General features: G+C 39.2%; 1 protein-coding gene across 1 annotated transcript in view; it reads left to right on the plus strand.

Annotated features, from left to right (window-relative positions):
• Nucleotides 1–22,910, plus strand: part of LOC120243484 (zinc finger protein 729-like) — a 38,470-nt gene that overhangs the window by 12,670 nt on the left and 2,890 nt on the right. Inside the window, exons 4-7 of the mRNA XM_039249628.1 lie at nucleotides 6,215–6,296; nucleotides 13,712–13,799; nucleotides 15,922–16,048; nucleotides 17,382–17,480. Of these exons, the coding sequence (XP_039105559.1) occupies nucleotides 6,215–6,296; nucleotides 13,712–13,799; nucleotides 15,922–16,048; nucleotides 17,382–17,480 (396 nt within the window). The remainder of the gene's footprint in view (nucleotides 1–6,214; nucleotides 6,297–13,711; nucleotides 13,800–15,921; nucleotides 16,049–17,381; nucleotides 17,481–22,910) is intronic.

The raw sequence follows: 22,910 nt of genomic DNA on the forward strand, positions 1-22,910 counted from the left end.
GACGTAGCTGTGACATTGAACTGCTGTATACGGAGTCTTCCTTATCATTAGAAGTAGCCTCATCAGCAGAAGTAGCCTTTCCATCCCTAGTGGCAGTAGCATCCTCAGCCACGGTGGCATCAGCCTTTCCATTTCCATCTGATGGAATTAACTATGCATTGTTTGAGGAAACTAATGACCTCCCTTGAAGCTGTGGCCATGCAAGACAATGCCACTTTCTCAGAAACCTCCACTACCACCCCTTTTGTTTCTAGACGTATCACTAGACTCCATCACAGCAGGCTCCTAAAAGTGCAGTGCAAAGTATGACCCATGAGGAGGGGTACTACAGTGCAAAAGAACTACTTGAGTTTCCTAACTTAGAAATCAAGGGAACAAGTATGGAAATGGATACTAAGTGTGTGGCATTGTAGTAGAGGGAACATGATTAGAAATTTGGGCAATGAAATCTGGGGGAGAGGTAGGTGGATAGACCGCTCTGAATTAGGGCAAAAAAATTGAAGATGCCTGTGTTGGATGGCCCATTCTGTGGCTAATAGCTTCTTTCCCCAGCCACTCCTGTCATCCAATGGGCGTGTGAACAAAGTGGCATGGTAGCAAGGGATGGAGGTTACACATGTGACCAGCAACATGGACTTCCACTCACCAAGGCTGACTTGGCTATGACCATTGCTGAGTGCTCAGTCTGCCAGAAGGAGAGACAATACTGAGCCCTCCAATATAACATCATTCCTTGGGGGTATTCAGCTAGCTACTGCAAGCAGGTTGATTACATTGGGTCATCCATCAAAGAAGAGGTAGCATTTTGACCTCACTGGACTAGAAACTTAACTCTGGATATGGATTTATTTTTCCTGGATATAAAGCTTTTGATAAAACTACCATCCATGGACTTAGAGAATGCCTTATCCACTGTCATGGTATTCCTCACAGCATTACTTTTCATAAATTATTACTAATTTGCTGATAGATTGCTGTTTGGCATGTAATTTTATATCATCCTGACTTGTGAAAGTGAAAAATTAACTGGGGCTGGAAAATTTTTCAATTTTTTACACTCTATTATTTATTGAATAATTTCTTCCCTTATCTTTGTGCCCTTTTGTCTGCTTCTGAAATACATATATATGTATAATATATATTTATAAATATATTTATATGTAAATGAATCATTGCAGAGGCAGGAAAATGGCATAGAATATCACACTATTGTAATTTTTTATTGTTGATGTTTTAATATATATTAGTATTGTATCTGTCTAAACTTTTTTACCTTTGTTTTTTATAAATAACTTTTTGTAAAAATTGAGAAAATATACAGAAACAATGAAAAAAATCAAGATCACTTCTATTTTCCTTTCTACCAAAGAAAATTGTTAAACTGCAAGGTGTTATACTGTCTCCTATTCAGACAGAGTACTTACAGGGGAAAATAAAAATTGAAATCTTTACAATATTAGGTCTTCCATGCATTAAACCTAGTTTAACACTGTTTAATAAGCAGGCATTCTCCTGTGTCTTTTGTTAAGTCTTTACACTTTTAGATAAAGAACTTACAAATTCCTTGCCTGGTTCAATCATAGACATGTTATACATTTTGTTGATTTCATGACTGGAAATGTTTTGTTGCATTATCTAATTAATCATTACTGATATATAAGAAGGCTATTGATTTTTGTATGAAAATTGCAACCTTGTCACCTCATTTCTGTTGTTTGGTTATTTTGATTTTTTGTGGGATAATAGTTTCCAGGAATACATTCAGAGAAGGTTTCTTAAGTGCCTAATTTATTTCATTGATGCTTAAATGAGAGTTTGGCACAGTCTGGAAATGGGTATGAATTGTTTTTTCCTCTCTGAAATTGATGATTTACTCCATTGTCTTCCTACATGAGTATAATCTGTGAAAGTATAATGTTAATGTATTTCTTATTCTTATGTATGTAAACTGTTTTTTAAATCTTTCTTGAAACTTTCAGTGTTTTTTAAGACTTATTTTTTATATTTTAGGTATTACTATTTTACTTAATTTTTTCAAAGCCATCACTTTTAGAACCAGTTGTTTTATTTACCATTTTAAAGAAAAGAAAACATTGAATTAAAGTACTCTGTGTCACTTATACTAAGATGCATTCCAGTTTCACAGATGGTAAAATCAAAAATGTGTATCAGAATTAATGATAATGGGTATTTTATTAACTTGTTAAGGCTCTCTCAAATTGAGTACTCACATCCTTCTTGGTTTTGAGGTTACTTTCATTGATTACTAGTTCAAACATTATCTCTCCTCAATTATCTCTGTTATCTTCTGGGGCTTCTATTAAATGGATGGTGGAATTTCTACTTCAATCTTTTGTCAGGTTTTATTCTAATATTTTGCATCACTTTATTACACTTGGTTCCTCTGACCTGTATAGCAACGAAATCTTCTGGCTTCCTAATTCACAATTCAGCTGTATGCATTCTGTTTTTCAGCCCATCTAAGTTTTTTTCTTTTAATTTTTTCCTTGGAAATACTTATAAATACACAGGAATCTACAGAAATGGTACATTTCACCAAATTTCCACCAGTAGTCACGTCTTACATAGAGTACAATATCAAAACAAAGAATTTGACATTAATATAATGTATATATGTAGTTACATGTCATCTTATCATGAGTATAAATATAGATTCATGTAATCACTACTGCACTAAAGATACAAAACTGTTCCACCAATACAAAGATCTCTCTCAGGCTGCCCCTTTATAATCACACCTGCACCTCACCTACCATCACTAATCCCTGGAAACCATCTACATCTATAATTTTTCAATGAAGTTAAATAAATAGAATCATATAGTATGTGACCTTTTGAGATTGGCTTTCAGAACTCAGAATGTTTTTGAGATCTAAGTTGTAACATCTATCCATAGTTTGTTCCTTTTTAATGCTGATAGCTCAGAGCCCGGAGCCTGCTGTGGATTCTGTGTCTGTGTCTCTCTCAGACCTATTCCAGCTCATGCTCTGTCTCACTGTCTCTCAAAAACAAACATTTAAAAAAAATTTTTTTAAAGAATGCAACCTTGCTGCTTGCAACCACGTGGCTAGAACTAGAGTGTGCTATGCTAAGCAAAACAAGTTAGAGAAAGACAAATATGATTTCATAGACAAATATGAATTGCATAGGACCTAGAATACCCAATATAATGAAAAAGAATAAAGTTTAAAACTTATACCATGATAATTCAATATTTACTCTAAAAACAATTTGGTATTAGTGCAAGAATAGCTAAATATACCAATGAGACAATACAGTATAGAAATAGGCTCACAGATATAAGGTCACTTGACTTATTACAAAGGCACTATTGCAATTCAATAAATAGTGATGGAGCAACTGGTTATACATATGGGGGGAAAATCTCTTGATCTTCACCTCAAAAGAAAGAAACAAAAGAATTAATTTGAGGTGAATCATAGCCATAAATGTGAAAGGTGAAACAATAAGATTTCTGGAAGAAAAATAGAATATCTTCATATCCTTATGGTAGGAAAAGGCTTTTAAACAGAATGAGACATCAGCTATAAATAAAATATTAGTGAGCTGAACTTCATTTAAATTAAAATCTTCCAAAGCCTTCATTATTAGAGTGAAAAGGCAAGCCATAGCCTGGAAAAGAGTTCTATAATGCAAATGTCCTACAAAGACCTCATATCTTAGTATACACAAATACCTATGAATAAATAGAAAAAGCACAAACTGATTTTAATAAAATGGTCCAAAGTTAAACAGACAATTCATCATAGAAGTTATCCAAGTGACTGGCATATGAAAGGATGCTAAAGTGAGTATTCATCAGGGAAATGCAAATTAAAATCATACTGAGATGCCAATAACCACCTTCTAGTATTGTAAAAATTTAAAAGACTGACACTACCAGGTGCCTAAAAGGATATGGAGTAACTGAAACCCTTCACATTGCTGATAGAAGTGTTAATTGACACACCTTGGGAAAATGATTTGGCAGTATCTCCACAGATACATACAAATCTACTTTGCAATCCAGCTATTCTACTCATGGATTCCTAATAGAAATGAATGCGATGTCTCCCAAAATATGTAAGATTGATCACAGATTTATTGATAAGAAAAAACAGGAGGGGCATCTGGGTCAGTTAAGTGCCCGACTTCAGCTCAGGTCATGATCTCACAGTTTGTGGGTTTGAACCCTATATCAGGTCTGCGGGGTATTCTCTTTCCATCTCTCTCTGCCCCTCTCCAACTCACACTTTCTCTCTCTCTCTCTGAAAAATAAGTAAATAAACTTTAAAAAAATGAAAGAAAAGAAAAAACTGGAAACCCACACAAATGTGTATCAATATAGAATGAATATATTGCAGCAAGATTTAGACTGCTGCAGCTCACCGGCAAACTATGGCCTGTCACCTGTTTTGGTATGGCCAGTGACCTAAGAAAGTTTTCACATTTTTCACATTTTTAAATGTGAAAATGGCCAGTGACCTAAGAAAGTTTTCACATTTTTCACATTTTTAAACAGTTTTCACATTTTTAAACATTGCAATATGTGAAAATTACATGAAATCCAAATTTCAGTGTCCATAAATAAAGTTTTCTTGGAATACAGCCACACTCATTTGTTTACATATTGTCTATGGCTGCTTTCATGCTAGAATAGCAGAGTTGAGTAGGTGTGACAGACATCTGGCACACAAAACCGAAAACATTTACTCGCTGGCTAAAGGACTCATCTCCTAGTCTTAATGTTGACAAAAACATGTTGGGCACATATTATTACATTGAGTGCATTCAAATGAAGTTCAGGAATACACAAAAGTAATCTATGGTGCGAAAAGTCCAAATAATGGTCTTTTCTAAGTGGAGTCACAGTTGACCAGGATGGGGCACGAGGGAAAATTCTGGCATTTTGGAAATCAATGTTCTTTATCTTGATCTGTGTGTGGTGATTGCCTGTGTATGAAAAAATCATGGAGGTGTATATATAATATTTGTGGACTTTATGTAAATTATTCTTCAAAAAAAAAAAGACTAAGGCTGAAATTGTACTTTTTCCCATCTCTCTTCATTTCAAAATAAAACTCACTTTTCAAATTATTTGCGAGATGAAATTCTTGTTTCTCCAATTTAGGTAGCCACAGATAACTGTTTAAATTTAAATTTATTAAAATTAAACAAAATTAAAAATCCATTTCTCGGTCAAACTAACCACACTTAAGGAGCTTGAATAGTCATATGTGGCTAGTGGCTACCATACTGGACAGTGCCGATACAGAACATAGAATCGAGTTTTACAGAAAGTTCTATTGGACAGCTGTACTCCAAAACCTTACCTAAAGTTCATTTTAAAGATGAAGAAACTGAAGCTTTGAGATACATAGTGCTGCATACACTTTTCCCACATTCACTGCTACAGATGACCTTTCAATTCATTTAACATTTCTATAATTATATAGGAAACTATTCTAAATTCATAACACTGCAAACAAAGGAAAAGCATTTTCTCGTAAGTTATAAAGTACTTAAACTGTCTGATTAATCCTAGACATTACCCTTATAGTCACACGGTCCCAAAACACTCTCACATAATCCCGAATGGATCACATGGTTATCCACTAACATCCCTGTTACAGTCTTTAAACACAATCTGACAGTGCACTCTCCACAGTCCTCTCTTTCCCTACATTGGACACTTGTATACAAACACACGTCTGTGATGTGTCAAGCCCCCTATGTCTCTTGAGCAGAAACTCGGTTGTCACAGCTACTGCATCTGAGCCATAGCTCTAGTCTGAGAAATCTGGATTCTACCTCCTGGCCTTCTGCAGCTTTTTCAGTCCTGGACTACATTTATCTGAAGGCATTACTACAAGATGCCATGGATATACAAGATGGGCATTACTACCCTTCTCTGGTAACCTCCTTGAGATTTTCTGGGGGAGTCACTTGATTGAAACGAAACAGGTTCGGCTCACTCGTAGTAGCGTGAGATCTCCTATTCCAGCAACGGAGAATCAAGGCTCGGGCCGATTCCGGGCCGCAGAATGTGGCCACTGCCTCTGCATTCTTTTGGATCGAGCGGGGGTCACATTTTTTACTACATTTCCCGGAGGCCACCGCGTGCCTGCGCCATTTCGTACACTTATTCCGTTACGTCTTGATGCAAGGATCCAGTCTGCAGCGGCCAGGTGAGTGGACCGTCTCACTGGGACCCGCACGCTGCATTTGATTTGGAGCATCCGGAAAGAAGTTCCTATATGGTGCTGGGAATACCGGTATGCCGGCTGGGGCTCGGTGCTGTGAAGCGTCGGGACGATCGCGTCTCTGGACTCCGTTTCTCCTAGGTCATAGAGCTTCAGGCTGATTCTTAATGGAAGTCGGCCTTGCCTGCGGAGTGGCTGTGACCTTCTCCCGCCGGCAATACCTGCACCGTCGCCTCGGTTCCGACTGGCAGGGGCGTGGCGCTATTAGCTTTTTCCCTCCGCCGCCGAGTGACGTGGGAGTGCGCTCGACGCACCTCTCCGCTGGCAAACTCTGCTCCTAGACTTTGGTTCCGGTAGGACAGGATAGGGAATATATTACCCTTAACGTTCCACGGTGCTGGATGCGTGCGTCCCCTTCTGTGGCAGCGCTATGGGCTCACCTGCCGTCTTCTAATGCTTTTAGCGGCTGGGGATACTTCGCACCTGTGTACTTTACCCCCGTTTGACACGGACAGAGTCCATTGAGAATCCCGGGCTTCCAGCTGCTGCAGTTCCTTTACTTACTGTGCAGAGAACGTGGCTATTTTGAAGCTGTATAATGAGAATTTACACGTGCAGCGCCACAGGATGGGAGGAGACCACCATAATAAAATATCCCATTCAACTCTGAGAGCCCTGTGGCGAAAATCAATCCCTTTCTCTGGCCTAACGTTGTGGGAGATGATCCTAAATATTTTGTTGGCTCTGAAAAAGCCTTGAGAGCCTATGATTGTTGACTCCGTTCTACTTTTTCTAACAGCCACACAGAAAAGGAAAAGAATGTTGCACATTTAAAAGGCTTGCCTAAAATAAGTTGCCATTTTCTTTCTTTCCTCAAGTTTCTTACTTTTCAAGGTGTTGCAGTATGTCCTGCAACATCTTGTTAACGAAGAGCCAGCCGTTCAGTGACTTATATTTAGGCATAGCTATCCCCATAAATGATGGCGCTCCAGGGATGAGCTCACTAGGCTAACTCCACTCCCTCAACCACACTTCACCTGTTCTCCACACCCAATGGCAAATCAGCTATTTCTAAGGTTTTTGATGAGAGAGAACTATACCCTCCGGAGGAAATTTGAAGGTTTTTATTTTAACTTTATTATGGAAATTTTCAAGCAGGATAGAAAAGAATACAAACCCAAATGTGCTCATATCCACCTATAATTTAAAACATTTGCAAATATCCTTAATATCTATCCTTCCTCTTTTTTCTGTAGCATTTCAAAAATTATATAATTTTATCCATATGCATGCATATATAACCAAAAAGAACATATTTTTAGATAACCACCATGATGTTATCCCAACTTTAAAACTAACCATAATTCCATTATATCATATATGCAGTACATACATATTCATTTCCCTGATTCTTTCAAAGATAGGTTTTTACAATTGGTTTGTTCAATTATGATCCAGATAAGGTCTACACAGTGCATTTTGTTGCCAAACGTCTTAAATTTCTTTAATCTGCCAATTTCCGTTCTATTTTTTCCTTTTTTAAAATTTTAATTGGTATCACTGATTTGTTAAAAACTAGATTGTTTATAGAATATTCTACATTCTGCTTTTGATTAATTGCTTCCTTGGGCTGTCTTATAATTTGTTCTCCTATGCCCCATATTTCTGTAAATGAGTAGTTAGATCTAGAAACTTGACCAAATCCAGATCATATTTTGCATGAATCACATTTTCAGACAAAAATAATTCATAGTTGGTGCTTTGTACTTCCTATTATATCACATCCTGAGGCTTTTAAAATCTGGTGTCCCACTGCTGAGATGCCATTTTGATCAGTGTTCAAGTGGTGTCCACTTAACCTTTTTATAAAGCTCCCCTTTCTTTTGCACCTATTAATAGGGGAAGATATTATCTACCCCCCACCCCCTGTCCCCAGGGGATAAAACTTGGATTCTTAGCAAGAAAAACTCTTAAGATATTGCAATGGTGGCCCTTGGAGCTACACAGTACATAAACATATACGGTATGTCCATGTCTTTAAAATTTTATAGTTGGTGAGGCACTTGGGTGGTTCAGTTGGTTAAGTGTCCCACTTTGGCTCAGGTCATGATCTCATGGTTCATGGGTTCGAGCCCCACATTGGGCTTTGTGCTGACAGCTCAGAGCCTGGAGCCTGCTTCAGATTCTGTATCTCCCTCTCTCTCTGACCCTCCCCTGCTCACGCTCTCTCAGAAATAAATAAAAAATGTTAATTTTTAAAAAATTTTTAATGTTTTATTTATTTCTGAGAGAGAGCGAGAGAGATAGCATGAACAGGGGAGGGTCAGAGAGAGGGAGACACAGAATCTGAAACAGGCTCCAGGCTCTGAGCTGGTGGTCAGCACAGAGCCCCACGTAAGGCTTGAACACCACAAACCGTGAGATCATGACCTGCGCCGAAGTCGGACGCTTAACCGACTGAGCCACCCAAGCGCCCCAAAAATGTTAATTTTTTTAATAAAAAAGTACAATTTTATAGTTGAATAGTGATGGTTAGGCAAAAAAGGTGTCTAAAAAAGGCTCTTTCAGAGCTAATAAATGGGAAAAAAAAGGTTAAGAAACACCTAAAGTTTATAACATCCATTTATGATTGATGGTGAGATCTGTTATTTCATTAAAGATTACATATAGTGATTTAAATTTTTTTTAAATTGTTTTCTTATTTATTTTAGAGAGAGAGAGAAAAACAGAGTGAGAACAGGGGAGGGGCAGAGAGAGAGAGAGACAGAAACAGATTCCTAAGCAGGCTCATGGGACTCAAACTCATGAACTGTGAGATCATGACCTGCGCTGAAATCAAGAGTCAGACACTTAACTAACTGAGACACCCAGGTGCCCCTATTTATATTTCAATTTATATGTCAAATATCCTCTCCATGGTCAGAGAATTAATCTCTTTATAATATTTCTTTTTAGCCCATATATTCTCAATAAGGTGATACTGCCTCCTAGAGGATGAAAATGGGTGTTGGGCAAGGATATGGGGTGGGGGTGGGGGTGAGGGTGGGAATCTTAGATACTGCAGTGGCTTGTGGCTCTCCAAATTTCAATTTACCCAACAAAATCTTATTCTTCATTATTTACTCTCTAATTGGCATTTCTTCGGTATCACATGAACAACACCAGCACTGAGATCATGGGAGGTATGATATGTAAGATAAGTGCTACCAAAAAAGATCACTGCTCCAAAACTGTGGCAAATAGGTGGCTGTGAATGGAGAACTTTCTCTCAATTGATTGCTTAATCTTGAAGTTATATCACAAGAGGTGGCCTTGTGTTTGCCCATTAGCTGCCCTGTGGATGCTGTTTATATTTGATCATGCTTTTGTATTTGACTTGGGATTTGAGGATTAAATAAAAGTAATCTCTTATTATTCTACAAAAGTTATTCAAGATGTCTCATAAAAGAAATTTGGACTTAGCTAAGGAATGACTTTATTCAAAGGATCACTGCAGTGAGGGAAGGAAGACTTGTAATTGGGAGAACACTCCAACCATAAGATCTTCAGGCATCTAAAGGGTCAGGCGGAAAAGAATTTTGTTTCATAAGGAGGATAAACAAAGCCAGAAAAGAATGGATGTGAGTAGCAGGGTAGGCCGAGTGGGTAGTCAGTTGTGTAGATTTTGTTCTCTGAAGCTTGAATCATGGTTTGCATCTTTTGCAAGAGGATTGTTTGCATCCTTTGCTGGTACAGAATATGGGATAGGCCAGAGTTCAAGGGCCTGAGAGAAGGACAGAAGCCTGACTAAAGTTTGGTCAAGTGAAGTTATCAGGCATTTTATCCAGAATAGTGAGTGGGGTCAAATCGCTCAGCTAATCATTTATGGGACAAAGAATGGCCATTTGGAGTCTCTGCCTAGCCTTCTCATGGGGTCATCCTCTAGTCTTATCTAAGCTATACAGGGAAGGGAGGTTCACTTCATTCAGCTGTTTCCCAGTCTATGAAGGATGAGGGATATCTCTCATTGTAACTATTTTTCAGGATCATAGATCTTGGGTAAAGTTCAACACTGTGAAACCTGTCAATTATGTCAAGCGCTGAGAAGTTAAAATGTTGACAACGTGAATGAAGATCAAGCAACTAGTTAAAAATTTCTTCTATCTAGTAAAAGTTAAGCTCACTAAAAATCATTTTTAATAAATTAATGTTTTCAATTGTTTTACTTTTTGCTGGAAAAGAATGGTTTTGAATGATATGTTAAAATTTTAATCATATTGTTTATATTATATACTTATTTTTAATTTTTTAAATGTTTTTTATTTTTGGAGACAGAGAGAGAGAGAGAGAGCACAAGCAGGTGAAGGGCAGAAAGAGGAAGAGACACAGAATCTGAAGTAATCTCCAGGCTCAGAGCTGTCAGCACAGACCTGATGGGGGGCTCTAACTCACAAACTGAGATTGTGACCTAAGCCTAAGTCTGATGCTTAACCAACTGAGCCACGCAGGCGCCTCTATATTATATAAACTTATATATAAGTCATATAAACTTATATATAACTTATATAAACTTATATATACTTTTATAAATACATATACTACGGTATATCTGACCTATTAAAATTTCATGGTGGAGGGGGATAATTAGGGAAAAAATATCTAAAATGGCTCTTCAGAGGGGCAATGATGAAAAACAATGTTGGGAAATGGTGTTCTAGCCATTTGCACAAACCTGTTTTTATGTCTTTCAGGAAGTATTTCAAGGTTTTCTTCCTCAGGTTTTATGCATCTCTTGTCAAGCTTAGGCCTAGATACTGCATCCTTTTTTGTGGATTTTCTTTATTATATTTTCTATATGGTTATTGTTTTATATATAAAGGTCATTCCTTTTCATGCTAATTTTATATACTACTGCTAATTTACAAAGTTCTTTTATTATATGTTGTAACTTTTTTTTTCCTTTCATTTCATCTCCTGGCATTTTTAGGCACGCTCTCATATTTCACAGAGGGAATTTTGCCTATTCTTTTTCTATTTTTATTGCTCTTATTGATTTCTCTTGCCTTTTTATATTGGCTAATAAAGCTAATACAGTGATAAATGATGGTGAGAGTAGTAGGTATTCTTGCCTTGTTTCTATTGTTAACCTGAAAATAGAGTGCTGCCGTGAGAGGCAAAGAGCACTTATTAGGATCAAAGAATTTCAGTTCATGGAACACAGATTCAGGTAGAAACCAAATAGTGTACCACTTAGAGTGAAAGCAAGAATTTTTTCGTCATGAGTTAAGAAGAGGGAAAAAAAGGCTAAACTAGTCTTGGTTGTACACTGGCTACTGATTATAACTTCAGAAAGTCCATAACCATCAGTCTTATGATCAGGATCTGTTCTCCTGACTTTGCAAGCAGTTGACTAAAACAATCACCATTTTTCCCAGTCCATAGGTTTTGGCCCAGTTCAAACAGAGAGGCCTAAGGCAGTTTCTCTGGAGTGGTCCTTCTGACTTCATTTTAAAATGGCTCCATTCAGGTCGATTTTTCCCACTAACATTAAATTAGTCATCATTTCCTATATCTTGTTGTGTTCCTACCAGGAATGGTAAGAATGGATGGTGAATTTTGTGAAATTTGGGTGGGGGGTAGCATTTATGAAGATAATATGATTTTCTTCCATAAAACCATTAATATCATGAATTATTAGTGGACATTCTAATATCAAACTATGTTTTTATTACTGAGAAATTCCCACTTAATTATGATTTTTAAATGCTTATTTATTTTTGAGAGAGAGAGACAGAGAGAGCGCACAATGGCAGAGAGGGGCAGAGAGAGAGAGGGAGACAGAGAAACCAAAGCAGGCTCCAGGCTCTGAGCTGTCAGCAGAGAGCTCAATGTGGGCCTTGAACTCACGAGCTATAAGATCATGACCTGAGCCAAAGTTGGACGTCTAACCAACTGAGCCTCCCAGGCACCCCAATTTTTTTTTGAACATGCCATTGGGTTTTTGTTTGCTGGTATGTCAAATTTTGTGGTAATATTTGTGATATAATAATATATTTGTTTTTTTCCCTGGTTCTCGACACAGAGCTCCTAACACCCTGGGAGTTTTCTGAGTGATAGGAGTGTCTTTTGTTTTTCATAATAAGCACCTTTGATCACACCTTACTATATGCTAATGAGGTAGCTAGGAGTGGGGCCCCTAGATAGTCTCAGAATGGGGTTGGGGTCACCAGAAAGACCAATGATTAGACGACTGGCACTTTCCAACCCATCTGCTGACTTCCAGGAAAGAGGTGGGTGACATTGGTGGTTAAGGGCCATAAAAACTCTTGCACTAGGATATTTGATGAGCTTCTGGGTTGGTGAACACACCAACCAGTGTGAACACACTGAAGTGTTATGAGGGTGGCACTCCCAGAGAGGGCATGGGGAGCTCCATGCATTCCCCCTCCTAATACCTTGTCCTATGCATCTTCTCCATTTGGCTGTTTCAGACTTGTATCCTTTATAATAAATTCATAAATGTAAGTAAAGTACCTTCCTAAGTTCTGTGAGCCATCCTAGCAAAGTATCAAACCTAAGATGGGATTGTGGGAGCCCCCAGTTTATAGCTGATTGGTCAGAAGTACTGGTGACCAGGGATTTCAGACTGGCTTCTGGAGTCAGGAGCAGTCTTACAGGACTGAGCGCTTAAGCTGTGGGAGCAAAGCATCTCACTTAGTGTTTGTGGTGGTGGGGGGAGGGCAGGTACCTGAAGAAGCTGCTCCCCCCAGGGCTCCCTGTTGTAAAGATGTGAGATGTCCAGGAAAACTAGCACCCTCTGAGGTCCTGTTCAGCATCAGGGCAATTCAGGAGAAATCTAGCCTGAATTCTTTCTGATGTAGCTGTATTTTGTTGGATTTGCAGGAAGGCTAAGATTTTTCCAAACTCCCTCAAAGAAGTGAAATAGGGATGTCTGGGTGGCTCAGTCAGTTAAGCATCCAACTTTACCTCAGATTGTGATCTTGCAGCTTGTGAGTTTGAGCCCCGCGCCAGGTTCAGTGCTGACAGCTCAGAGCCTGAAGCCTGCTTCAGATTCTGTGTCTCCTTCTCTCTCTCTGCCCCTCCCCTTCTCACACTCTGTCTCTCTCTCTTAAAAATAAATAAACATTAAAAAATTTTATTTGCACGTATAGGAGGATTAGGAGGAACTTGACGGAGGAACAAGGGGGAGAAGAAGGGCGGAAATGGTGGGGGAAAGGGAGGGAGGCAAACCATGAGAGACTCTTGAATGCTGACAAAAACTGAGGACTGATGGATGTGGGGGGGAGGAGGGATGGGCATGGAGGAGGACACTTATGGGGATGAGCACTGAGTGTTATGTGGAAACTAATTTGACAATAAACTATTTGTAAAAAAAAAAAAAAAGAAAAAAAAATTTTAAAAAGAGGTGAAATAAAGGTAGTGTCAATATGCTTATTTTGTGGGCTCTGAGCCAAGTCTAATCTCATGGCTTCTTTTTCTCTCTCCAGCCCTGCCTTCTCTGGACACTCTGCACATCTCCAGGAAAAGAACTCAGAAAACCAGTCATCCCTGACAATTCTAAAAATCATGCCCCATGTGAGTTACTATTTCATTTTCTTTCTTTCTTTCTTTCTTTTTTTTTTTTTGTAATCTCTGAACCAAACATGAGGCTCGAACTCACAACCCTGAGATCGAGTTACAATGTTATTCTGACTGAGCCAGCAAGGAGCCCCTCATTTTTCCTTCTTGAAGTGATGTGTGATGTGAACATCAGATTTATTTATCCCCAAATTTTCTGCCTTGATTAGCTGCCTGAAGGAATCACTCCCAAATTTCTCCCATCCCAGTGGCTGACCCTAGCAAAGAGCTCCATTCTTTTCTAAATGCTTTTCCCCTCACCAGAGAGTGTTTAGGTATTTTTCCAGATCATTCTACATATTTTACATGCAAAGTTTTCTGCCAAAAGTCCTAAGGAAGCAGTATTAAAAGCAGTATTACTAATACTAATAGTCCCCTTAAGAGCAGTATTAGTATAATGGTTTGGTAAGGTAGTTACATGGGACACATGACAACTTGATCTTCTCTATAAATCTAGGTTTCCCACTTGGAAGTGACAGATTTCTGCTGAGTGTTCCAAGTCTCAGTGTGTGATAAGATTTTCTGCAAGGCTTCTAAGATTGGGTGGTAAACTGAGTCCTGAGAAGGAAGAGATCTTGCCTCTTGCATATTTTCCTGTTGATGCCATGACAAATTACTACAAACTCAGTAACTTAAAACAAACACAAGTTTATTATCTTATGCTTCTGGAAGTCAATGTCTGAAATTACTTTTACAGGCAAAAATGAAGGTGTTGGTAGGTCTGTGTTCTTCTGGAGGTTCTAGAGAAGAATCTATTTCCTTGCCTGTTTCCAGCTGCTAGAGGCTGCCCGCATTTCTCGGCTTATGGCTGCCTTCCATTTTCACAGCCAGCAGTCATCATTCTGACCTCTGCTTTCATTTTCACATCTTCTTCTCTGACTCTTCTGCCTGCCTCTATCACTTGAAATACTCTTATGATTACATTGGACCCAGCCAGATAGTCCATGATAATCTTCCCATCTAAAGATCCTCAATCACATCCACAAAGTCCCATTTGTCATATAAGGTTACATACTCACAGGTTCCGGAGATTCGGATGTGGACATCTTGGGGAGGGTGTTATTCTATGTACCTCAGCCCTCTTGCCCAAGAACCAATAAGATGATGATCAGTAGTCAGGTTTACCTCAGAGTTGGCCAGAATGTGTCAATGATACCCAAGGCACCTAGATTGGCATCCATCAGCTTGCTGTAGCCTAGGAATACAGGAAGTAGAAATAAAACCTACCAGATGACTACTCTCTTGAGGATTGCAGATTCTTAGAACCCAAGAGACATTAGAGAATTTAACTGAAATACTCCCAAATAAGCAGATCATTTCATACATAAAATGGAAATATCAATTATATTCGGTGACATAATATTGTGACTTGAAGAATTCGAATCTTCAAAACATTCTTTTTTAAAAAATATTTATTTATTTTGATAAAGAGAGAGTGTGCATGCACAAGTGGGGGAGGGACAGAGAGAGAGGGAGAGAGAATTCCAAGCAGACTCTGTGCTGTCACCCAACCCAGGGTTCGATCTCACGAACTGTGAGATCATGACCTGAGCTAAAATCAAGAGTCAGATACTTAACTGACTGACCTACCCAGGTGCCTCAATCTTTAAAAAATTCTTAAGTTATATCCAAATTCTATGTTTCAGCCTAAGGATTTGTTAAAAATCGTTTGGAAAGGTTTCATTACATTTGTGTATATTTTTCTTTGAGGGGAGAAGAAAAGGAAATAGCTCATATTTGTTGAGAATTTATTATTTTTTGAGAACTTGAAAAGCTTAATATGCTGTGTGATTGCAAATAATATTTCATTTAATTAGAGAACTGCATTCATCTGGGCTTCTGTATTCCTGGACTTTCCTGGATAATAGAATTGTCCTATTATATACTGGAAGTTTTGTCTTTAGTACCTTTGTTGACAGTGTAGTTCAGGCACCTAACTTCTTTTAATGTTACAAGGTGTTCATCCATGGCCTATTTATTGTGTCATCCCCTTCCTTCATGCCTCCCTCTTTTCTTTCCTCATTTTACCTCAAAGTCATTGCCATATTTTCACTAATAGTAAATGGATTTGTTGTTTCAGTGGTTGGTGACTTTCAGGGATGTGGCCATTGACTTCTCTCAGGAGGAGTGGGAATGCCTTAACTCCACTCAGAGGGACTTGTACAGGGATGTGATGTTGGAGAACTACAGCAACCTGATCTCATTGGGTAAGATCATCTTGTACAATACTCAGAATTTGTCTCCCATATTTTCTTCCCTTTTCCTCGCGATTTTCTGATTTCTGTTCCCTAAAGAAAGGTTTGAGTGTTTTGGAGATAGAAATGTAACCGAGCTCAAGGAGTTCACTGTGTGGGGTGCACCAAATTGCACACAACCCAGGGAAATGTTGAAAGCAAAGAACTTCGTATTACTTGCTACAGAGACAGGGAGATTGGTCTGAATGCACTGACTCCCTGTGGGATTATTACAGGAAATTTTTATGCAGTGTATCGGGGTGGAGGCAGGGAGCTCGTACAGGCACTTTTTGTTCAATTGCACCTGTCCATCATGTCAACATGCCAGTATGTACATCATATGTTCAAAAAATGGTGGAAAGCTCCACTCATAGGAGGAGATCTTATTTTTTTTTTACTTTTTTTTTATTTTTTAAAAATGTTCATTTATTTATTTTGAGAGGGAGAGAGAAGGAAGAGGGACAGCAAGAGAAGGAGAGAGAATCCCAAGCAGGCCGATTGCTCAGCATGGAGCCTGACATGGAGCTTGATCTCATGACTGCAAAATCATGACCTGAGCTGAAATCAAGAGTCAGATGCTTAACTGACTGAGCCACCCTGGTGCCCTGGAGGAGCTCTTATTATTATAAGGAGCTAGGGTAACTTCAGGTCAGCTCAGGGGGGCTTCTGTGCAGGTCCTTAGTTCTATTCTGGCTCAAACTGGCTCACATAAGGGGCTAATGGGCTAGACACACTTAGCAAGGGACTGTCAGGTGAAACACTTATTTAGGTGTCTCCTTGGCTGGAACTGTTGGGTCTGCAAAACAAGACACATTATTTTTCTCCTTTGCTTCTCCTCCTCCCTTCTGCTGATAGTCTTAAGCCCTCTTATTGGAATAACTTCCTCTTTCATCCTAGCTAACAAAAATAGCTCCAATGTGTACATTCCTTTTTTAAAAATAATTTTTAAAAATCTTTATTTTTGAGTGAGAAAGAGAGACAGAGTGTGAGTAGGGGGAGCGGCAGAGAGAGAGGGACACACAGAATCTAAAGCAGGCTCCAGGTTCTGAGCTATCCACACAGAGCCCAACGCGGGGCTCGAACTCATAAACCATAAGATCATGACCTAAGCCGAAGTCAGATGCTCAACAGACTGAGCCACCCAAGCACCTCTCCACTGTGTACCTTCTTATTTCTCATCCTTCAGACCTTCACATAAATCCTCTGTCACTTCCTTCAGTGTCTTTCTTTGATGACCAGTGGATTGGATTTGAATCTGGGACTCTTATACCATGACCATAACCATATCCATTTCTTTTCTTTTAAGCTGGATGTGTGATCCCTAAACCAGATGTGTTTTCTTTATTGGAGAAAGGGAAGGACCCCTGGATGGTGAAGAGAGCCATGACAAGAAGATGGAGCTCAGGTGAATAAAGAGCAAATCACATGGGAACAGCTATTGCTCATAATAATACAGCTGGTCTGTGAGGTGGCAGCACTTGGAGATGTTTACGTGAAGTTCTCTTCAAAGGCTTGTGGAAAGAAGTCTAAGGTCTTAGTAGGAAGGTGATATCAATATGAGCTCCCAAAGGAACTTCCCTTCCAACTTCCATTTACCATTCTTCCTCTCTCATATTACCCTTTCGTTTTAATGAGGAAGTTATCTTTGATTTCTTCTAGAGATAATCCTTTTATTTATTTATTTAATGTTTATTTATTTTTGAGAGAGACAGACAGAGTGTGAGCAGGGGAGGGGCAGAGAGACAGGAAGGTCAGTGTGGCTAGAACAAGGAGAGTGAAAATGGAAATTAGTGATGAAGTCAGAGAAATAGGCAGAGAACAGATCACATAAGGCCATGTAGGCCATTGCAAGGAATGTAATTATATTCTAAGTATGTTAAGAAGCTATTGGAGGGTTTTGTGCAGATGAGTAAGGGATCTTTGTTTACAGATCACTCTGGGTACTTCTGTAGAATGAGGTTAAGAATGAAAGCAGGAAGGCCAGTTAGAGGACTAGTTCAGGAGTCCACATTAGAGATGATAGTATCTTGGAATGGGGCCTAATATGTGAAGGTAATGAGAATGGGTTATATCTGATGGTACAATTAATAGAATTTGCTGAAGTATTAGAGATGGAAAGAGGCATCAGAGTTTGGAAGCCTGCAGAAGGAAGTCAAGAGTTATGCATTGGAGGCAGCCATTAGATATTCTTGACAGAGAACTTAGATACGTAGTTGAAAGCCTGCAGGATGGTAGTCAGGACTGAGGGATAGGTATGAGGTTAATCTCTGGATGATGGTGCAAGATGAGATTATGGAGGGAATTGATTTAGATAGAAGGCAAGGTAAAGTCCAGGGGCTACACCTTGGGCCATTCCAACATTTAGTTGAGAAGAGGAAAATGCTCCAGCAAAGGAAATGCACGGGTAACCTAAGTAACCTATGATGTAGGACATTGTGAGGAATGCATAATCCTTGGAACCAAGTGGAGAGAGTGGTTAACTATGATAGATGCTGCTACGAGTTCAACTAGGATGAAGGATGAGACCCGGCCACTGGATGTGGCAAGACAAAGAGTAGTGGTGACCCAGTCAGAGTAAGTTTGGAAATGAGAGAAATAAAAACCTGATTGTAGAGGATTAAACAGACAGTTGGGAAGAAATAAACCAACAATAAAAACTGTTGTGGGGCAATGACTTAACTCACCAGGCAATGTTGAGGGCCCATTTGGGAAATTCTCAAAAGCACAAATAGAGTTTTAAAATATATTAGAAGCTTTTTATAATGGTGTCCTAATAATTAGGACAAAGAAGTACAACTCAAGTTTGTATATGTGGAATTATATCACCTGCATAAAAGTGCAAGGAAAAAAATCCTGGAAGCAAACATGGCAAAAATGTCAGTTATGAGGGTGGGAGACAAAGGGGGAAAAACATTAATAGGAAATACAGACCTCTCTTTTGAGAAGTTTTACCAGGAAGGCGTACAGTAAATGGAGGGGAGCTACAGGGTGAACCCAGGATCAAAGGAGAAGTTGTTTTGTTTTGATTTTGAAGGAGAGTCTTTAAGGTGGAGATAAATATTGGAGAGATGGTACGAGAGTAAGTGATCTGGAAATATGGGTAGTTGTGGTCAAAAAGGATGGTTACTGGAATTGGGTTTGGGGAGGTATTGTCCTAACTGGAAATAACAAGGTCTGTTATGTCTACTGCAAGGGATGGTAGGTGGAGTGAGGTGGAGGAAAACGGTGCTTCTGGGAAGCAGTGTGCTCAAGGTTGCAATCAGAGCAAGAGGTGAAGAGAATACGCAGAGGGAGGGAAGCTGAGGTTGTAGAATATTTGCAGAAAGTATACTGTGAGTTCCTGGAGCCCTACTGATCAGAGAGCAATAGAACACTGAGTCACAATAAAAGATGTCTAGACCTGGAATGGGATGAGAGTCCTACTGATGAACAAGGATGCAGGAAGCCAGGGCTTTTCAGGAATACAGGGATACCCAGAGATGTCAAGCATTATAGAATTGATCTTGGAGTAGTTTCTTTGGGGAAGGTGAGTACTTATTCCTGTCATTAACTAAAGGTAGCGGGACTGTCACATTGAGAGTTTATGGAAGTCAAGACCTCCTAGGAGAAGCCAGCATTAAGAGCAGGATGTGGCAGTCTTACCAGCATCCAAAGCTATTGGGGCCTGCTAGTGGGTAGAGTAGCTGTCTTTTTTTAAAAATGTTTTTATTATTTATTTATTTATTTTGATAGAGAGCGAGAGAGCATGGAGAGATGGGGAAGGGGTGGAAGGGGCAGAGAGAGGGGGGAGAGAGAGAGAGAGTGAGAGAGAGAGAGAGAGAGAGAGTCCCAAGCAGGATCCATGCTCAGTGCAGAGCCCAGTTGGAGGCTCAGTTTCAGAGAGAGAGAAAGAGTGAGTCCCAAGCAGGATCCATGCTCAGTGCAGAGCCCAGTTGGAGGCTCAGTTTCACGACCATGAGACCATGACCTGTGGCTATCTTAGTATAAGAGAGAATAGCAGGTGTGGCATTGCTGGAGTCTGGGATTGGGGAGGGCTTTGGAGGAATAGCAAAGGTGTGTGAAAAGATGAACCCTGAAAGGATGTAAAGCAGTAGGGAGACAGAGTAGAGAGAAGAGCATTCCGGGCAGAGGGAATGGTGTCCTGAAGGCCATAGGAAGATGCAGCTTGGTGTTCAAAGAAGGCTTTTGTAATTAGAGCCTAGTGATGAAAGGGTGCCAGGTGTGAATTTGGAGAATCTGGCAGGGTCTAGGTCAGGCAGAAACTTCGGGATTATAAAAATGACCTGGTAGGTTGTGAACAGTATTTGTTTTTATTTTTTGGGTTTTTTTAAAAAATATTTATTTATTTTTGAGAGAGAGAGAGCACAAGCAGAAGAGGGCAGAGAGAGAGGGAGACACAATCCGAAGCAGGCTCAAGGCTCTGAGCTGTCAGCACAGAGCCCAATATGGGGCTCAAACTCACGAACCATGAGATCATGATGTGAACCAAAGTTGGATCCTCAACCAACTGAGCCACCTAGGTGCCCCAGTTTAGTTTTGTTTCTTAAATTAAATAACACAGAAGAGAAAATTTTTAAAAATATCAGAATGCATCACATGTAGCAGAGATAGATTATTTGATGACCTGTTCGTTTTGTTTATGTTTGTGGGTGTGTACTTGACCGTGATATAACATGTATTTCTTATCTTTCTTTGAATTTTGTCCCCAAAGCATTTGCAAGCTAATGAAGAATCTTAAGTAGGACAGTGACATAATGTGATTTACATATTTAATATATCACTTTTGACTGCCAGATGGAGATTAGAAGAAAGGAACTCAGGACATGACTGAGGGGATTATTGTTCTGCTTCACACGAGAGGTGCTCTGGGCTCTCTGAGTGTTGGTAATGACTTTGGGGATAAGGAAAACAGATTCAAGAGTGATCAGAAGATCAATTCAGCCAGAGTTGAGGGGGGCAAGAATGAAAGAGGCTTCCCAAAATGACTTCTGCTTTTCAGACTCCATTTTGTCATTTTCAGCCATCACCCCTTTTGTATTTTTTTTCTTCCATTAATTTAATGACAGTAAAAGGAACTATTTAGGGGCACCTGGGTGGCTCAGTTGGTTGAGTGTCCAACTTCAGCTCAGGTCATGATCTCTTGTGGTCAGTGAGTTCGGGTCCCATGTTGGGCTCTGAGCTGCAGAGCCTGGATTTTGCTTCAGATTCTGTGTCTCCCTCTCTCTCTGCCCCTCCCCAACTTGTGCTCTGTCTCTCTGTCAAAAATAAATAAACATCAAAAAATAAAAATAAAAAAAGAACTATTTAATCATGTTACTATAAGATGGAGAGCAGTTTGGGACCTAAACTGGATTTATTTGGTTCCTTATACTGTTCCTTTGATCACCATATCCCAATTGGGTTCTTTCCTAGTGTTTTGTAAATGATATTGTGCTTCTCTGACAAAAACAAAGTAAAAAGCCAGGTACTCTCATCCTAGTACATTTTGCTGACATGAGTTGATGATAAACTGAGTTGTGTGGGGTTTTTTGTTTTTGTTGTTATTTACAGTTCTTTCTGCTTTTCAACAAAAGTGTGTTTTCCTCGGATTTTTGACTCATTTCTAAAGACTGTTTAATCTTGACTTTACTGATTTATGTTTATTTCCTTTCTCAACACCATCCTCTATTACACTCTACAGCCTACGTGCATTGTTTTCAGAGACTGTGGCTGCTGTTCCAGTCACATTAGGTATTGTTCTTCTACATATAAGAATTATATGACAGATATAGAGAATCAGATAAATGAGAGAATAAGATAAATCATGGACCCAACTAGAGTTTTCAGGACTAGTCTTTCTGAGCAGTTGCCTTTTCAGTTAGGGCATTTCTGACAAAAAGGAACTGGCCATGCAGAGAGCATTCCTGGCAGATGGAACAGCATGTAAGAGTCTGAAATGGGAAAGGATTTTATATGTTCCAGGAACGTCAATAAAGCCAGTAAAGTTAGAGCATTGTTTCTTTTTTTTTTTTTTTTTTTACAAATAGTTTATTGTCAAATTAGTTTCCACATAACACTCAGTGCTCATCCCCACAAGTGCCCTCCTCCATGCCCATCAGTCCTCAGTTTTTGTCAGCATTCAAGAGTCTCTCATGGTTTGCCTCTCTCCCTTTCCCCCACCATTTCCGCCCTTCTTCTCCCCCTTGTTCCTCCGTCAAGTTCCTCCTAATCCTCCTATACGTGCAAACATATGATATTTGTCCTTCTCTGCCTGACTTATTTTGCTCAGCATAACACCCTCAAGGTCCATCCATGTTGCTACACATGGCCAGATTTCATTCTTTCTCATTGCCACGTAGTATTCCATAGTATAGATAAACCACATCTTCTTGATCCATTCATCTGTTGATGGACACTTAGTAGAGCATTGTTTCTGAAGATAGTAGTGGTTCAAAATGAGGTTAGAAAGGTAATCAAGGAATGAATCATGCAGAAGCTTTTAGGCTTTGAACAGGAATTTGGATTTTATTTGAAGTACAAAGGGGTAAGCCATTGAAAGGTTTTAAGTAGTATTCTCAATTTTTTTTATATCAGAAGCATCTGGGAAGATGATAAATGAAAGAAAATATGCATTTTTAAAGTTGCTGACAAATGCTGAGTGTTCAGTAATGGCTCTAGGTACTAGAAATAAAGCAGAGAATGAAACAAAGTCATTGTTTTGATTAAGCATGGGGAAGATAGACAAGGAACAAACTTTTAAAAAATAGTATATCCATTATTGATAAATGCAATATAGGTACAATTCTATATTGGATGTTTTGATAATGTGACATTTGAATGGAAAACTGAAGTGAAA

The sequence above is a fragment of the Hyaena hyaena genome, unplaced genomic scaffold (genome assembly GCF_003009895.1).
Source record: "Hyaena hyaena isolate Hyena2069 unplaced genomic scaffold, ASM300989v1 scaffold_345, whole genome shotgun sequence".
In the NCBI taxonomy this organism is placed as follows: Eukaryota; Metazoa; Chordata; class Mammalia; order Carnivora; family Hyaenidae; genus Hyaena; species Hyaena hyaena.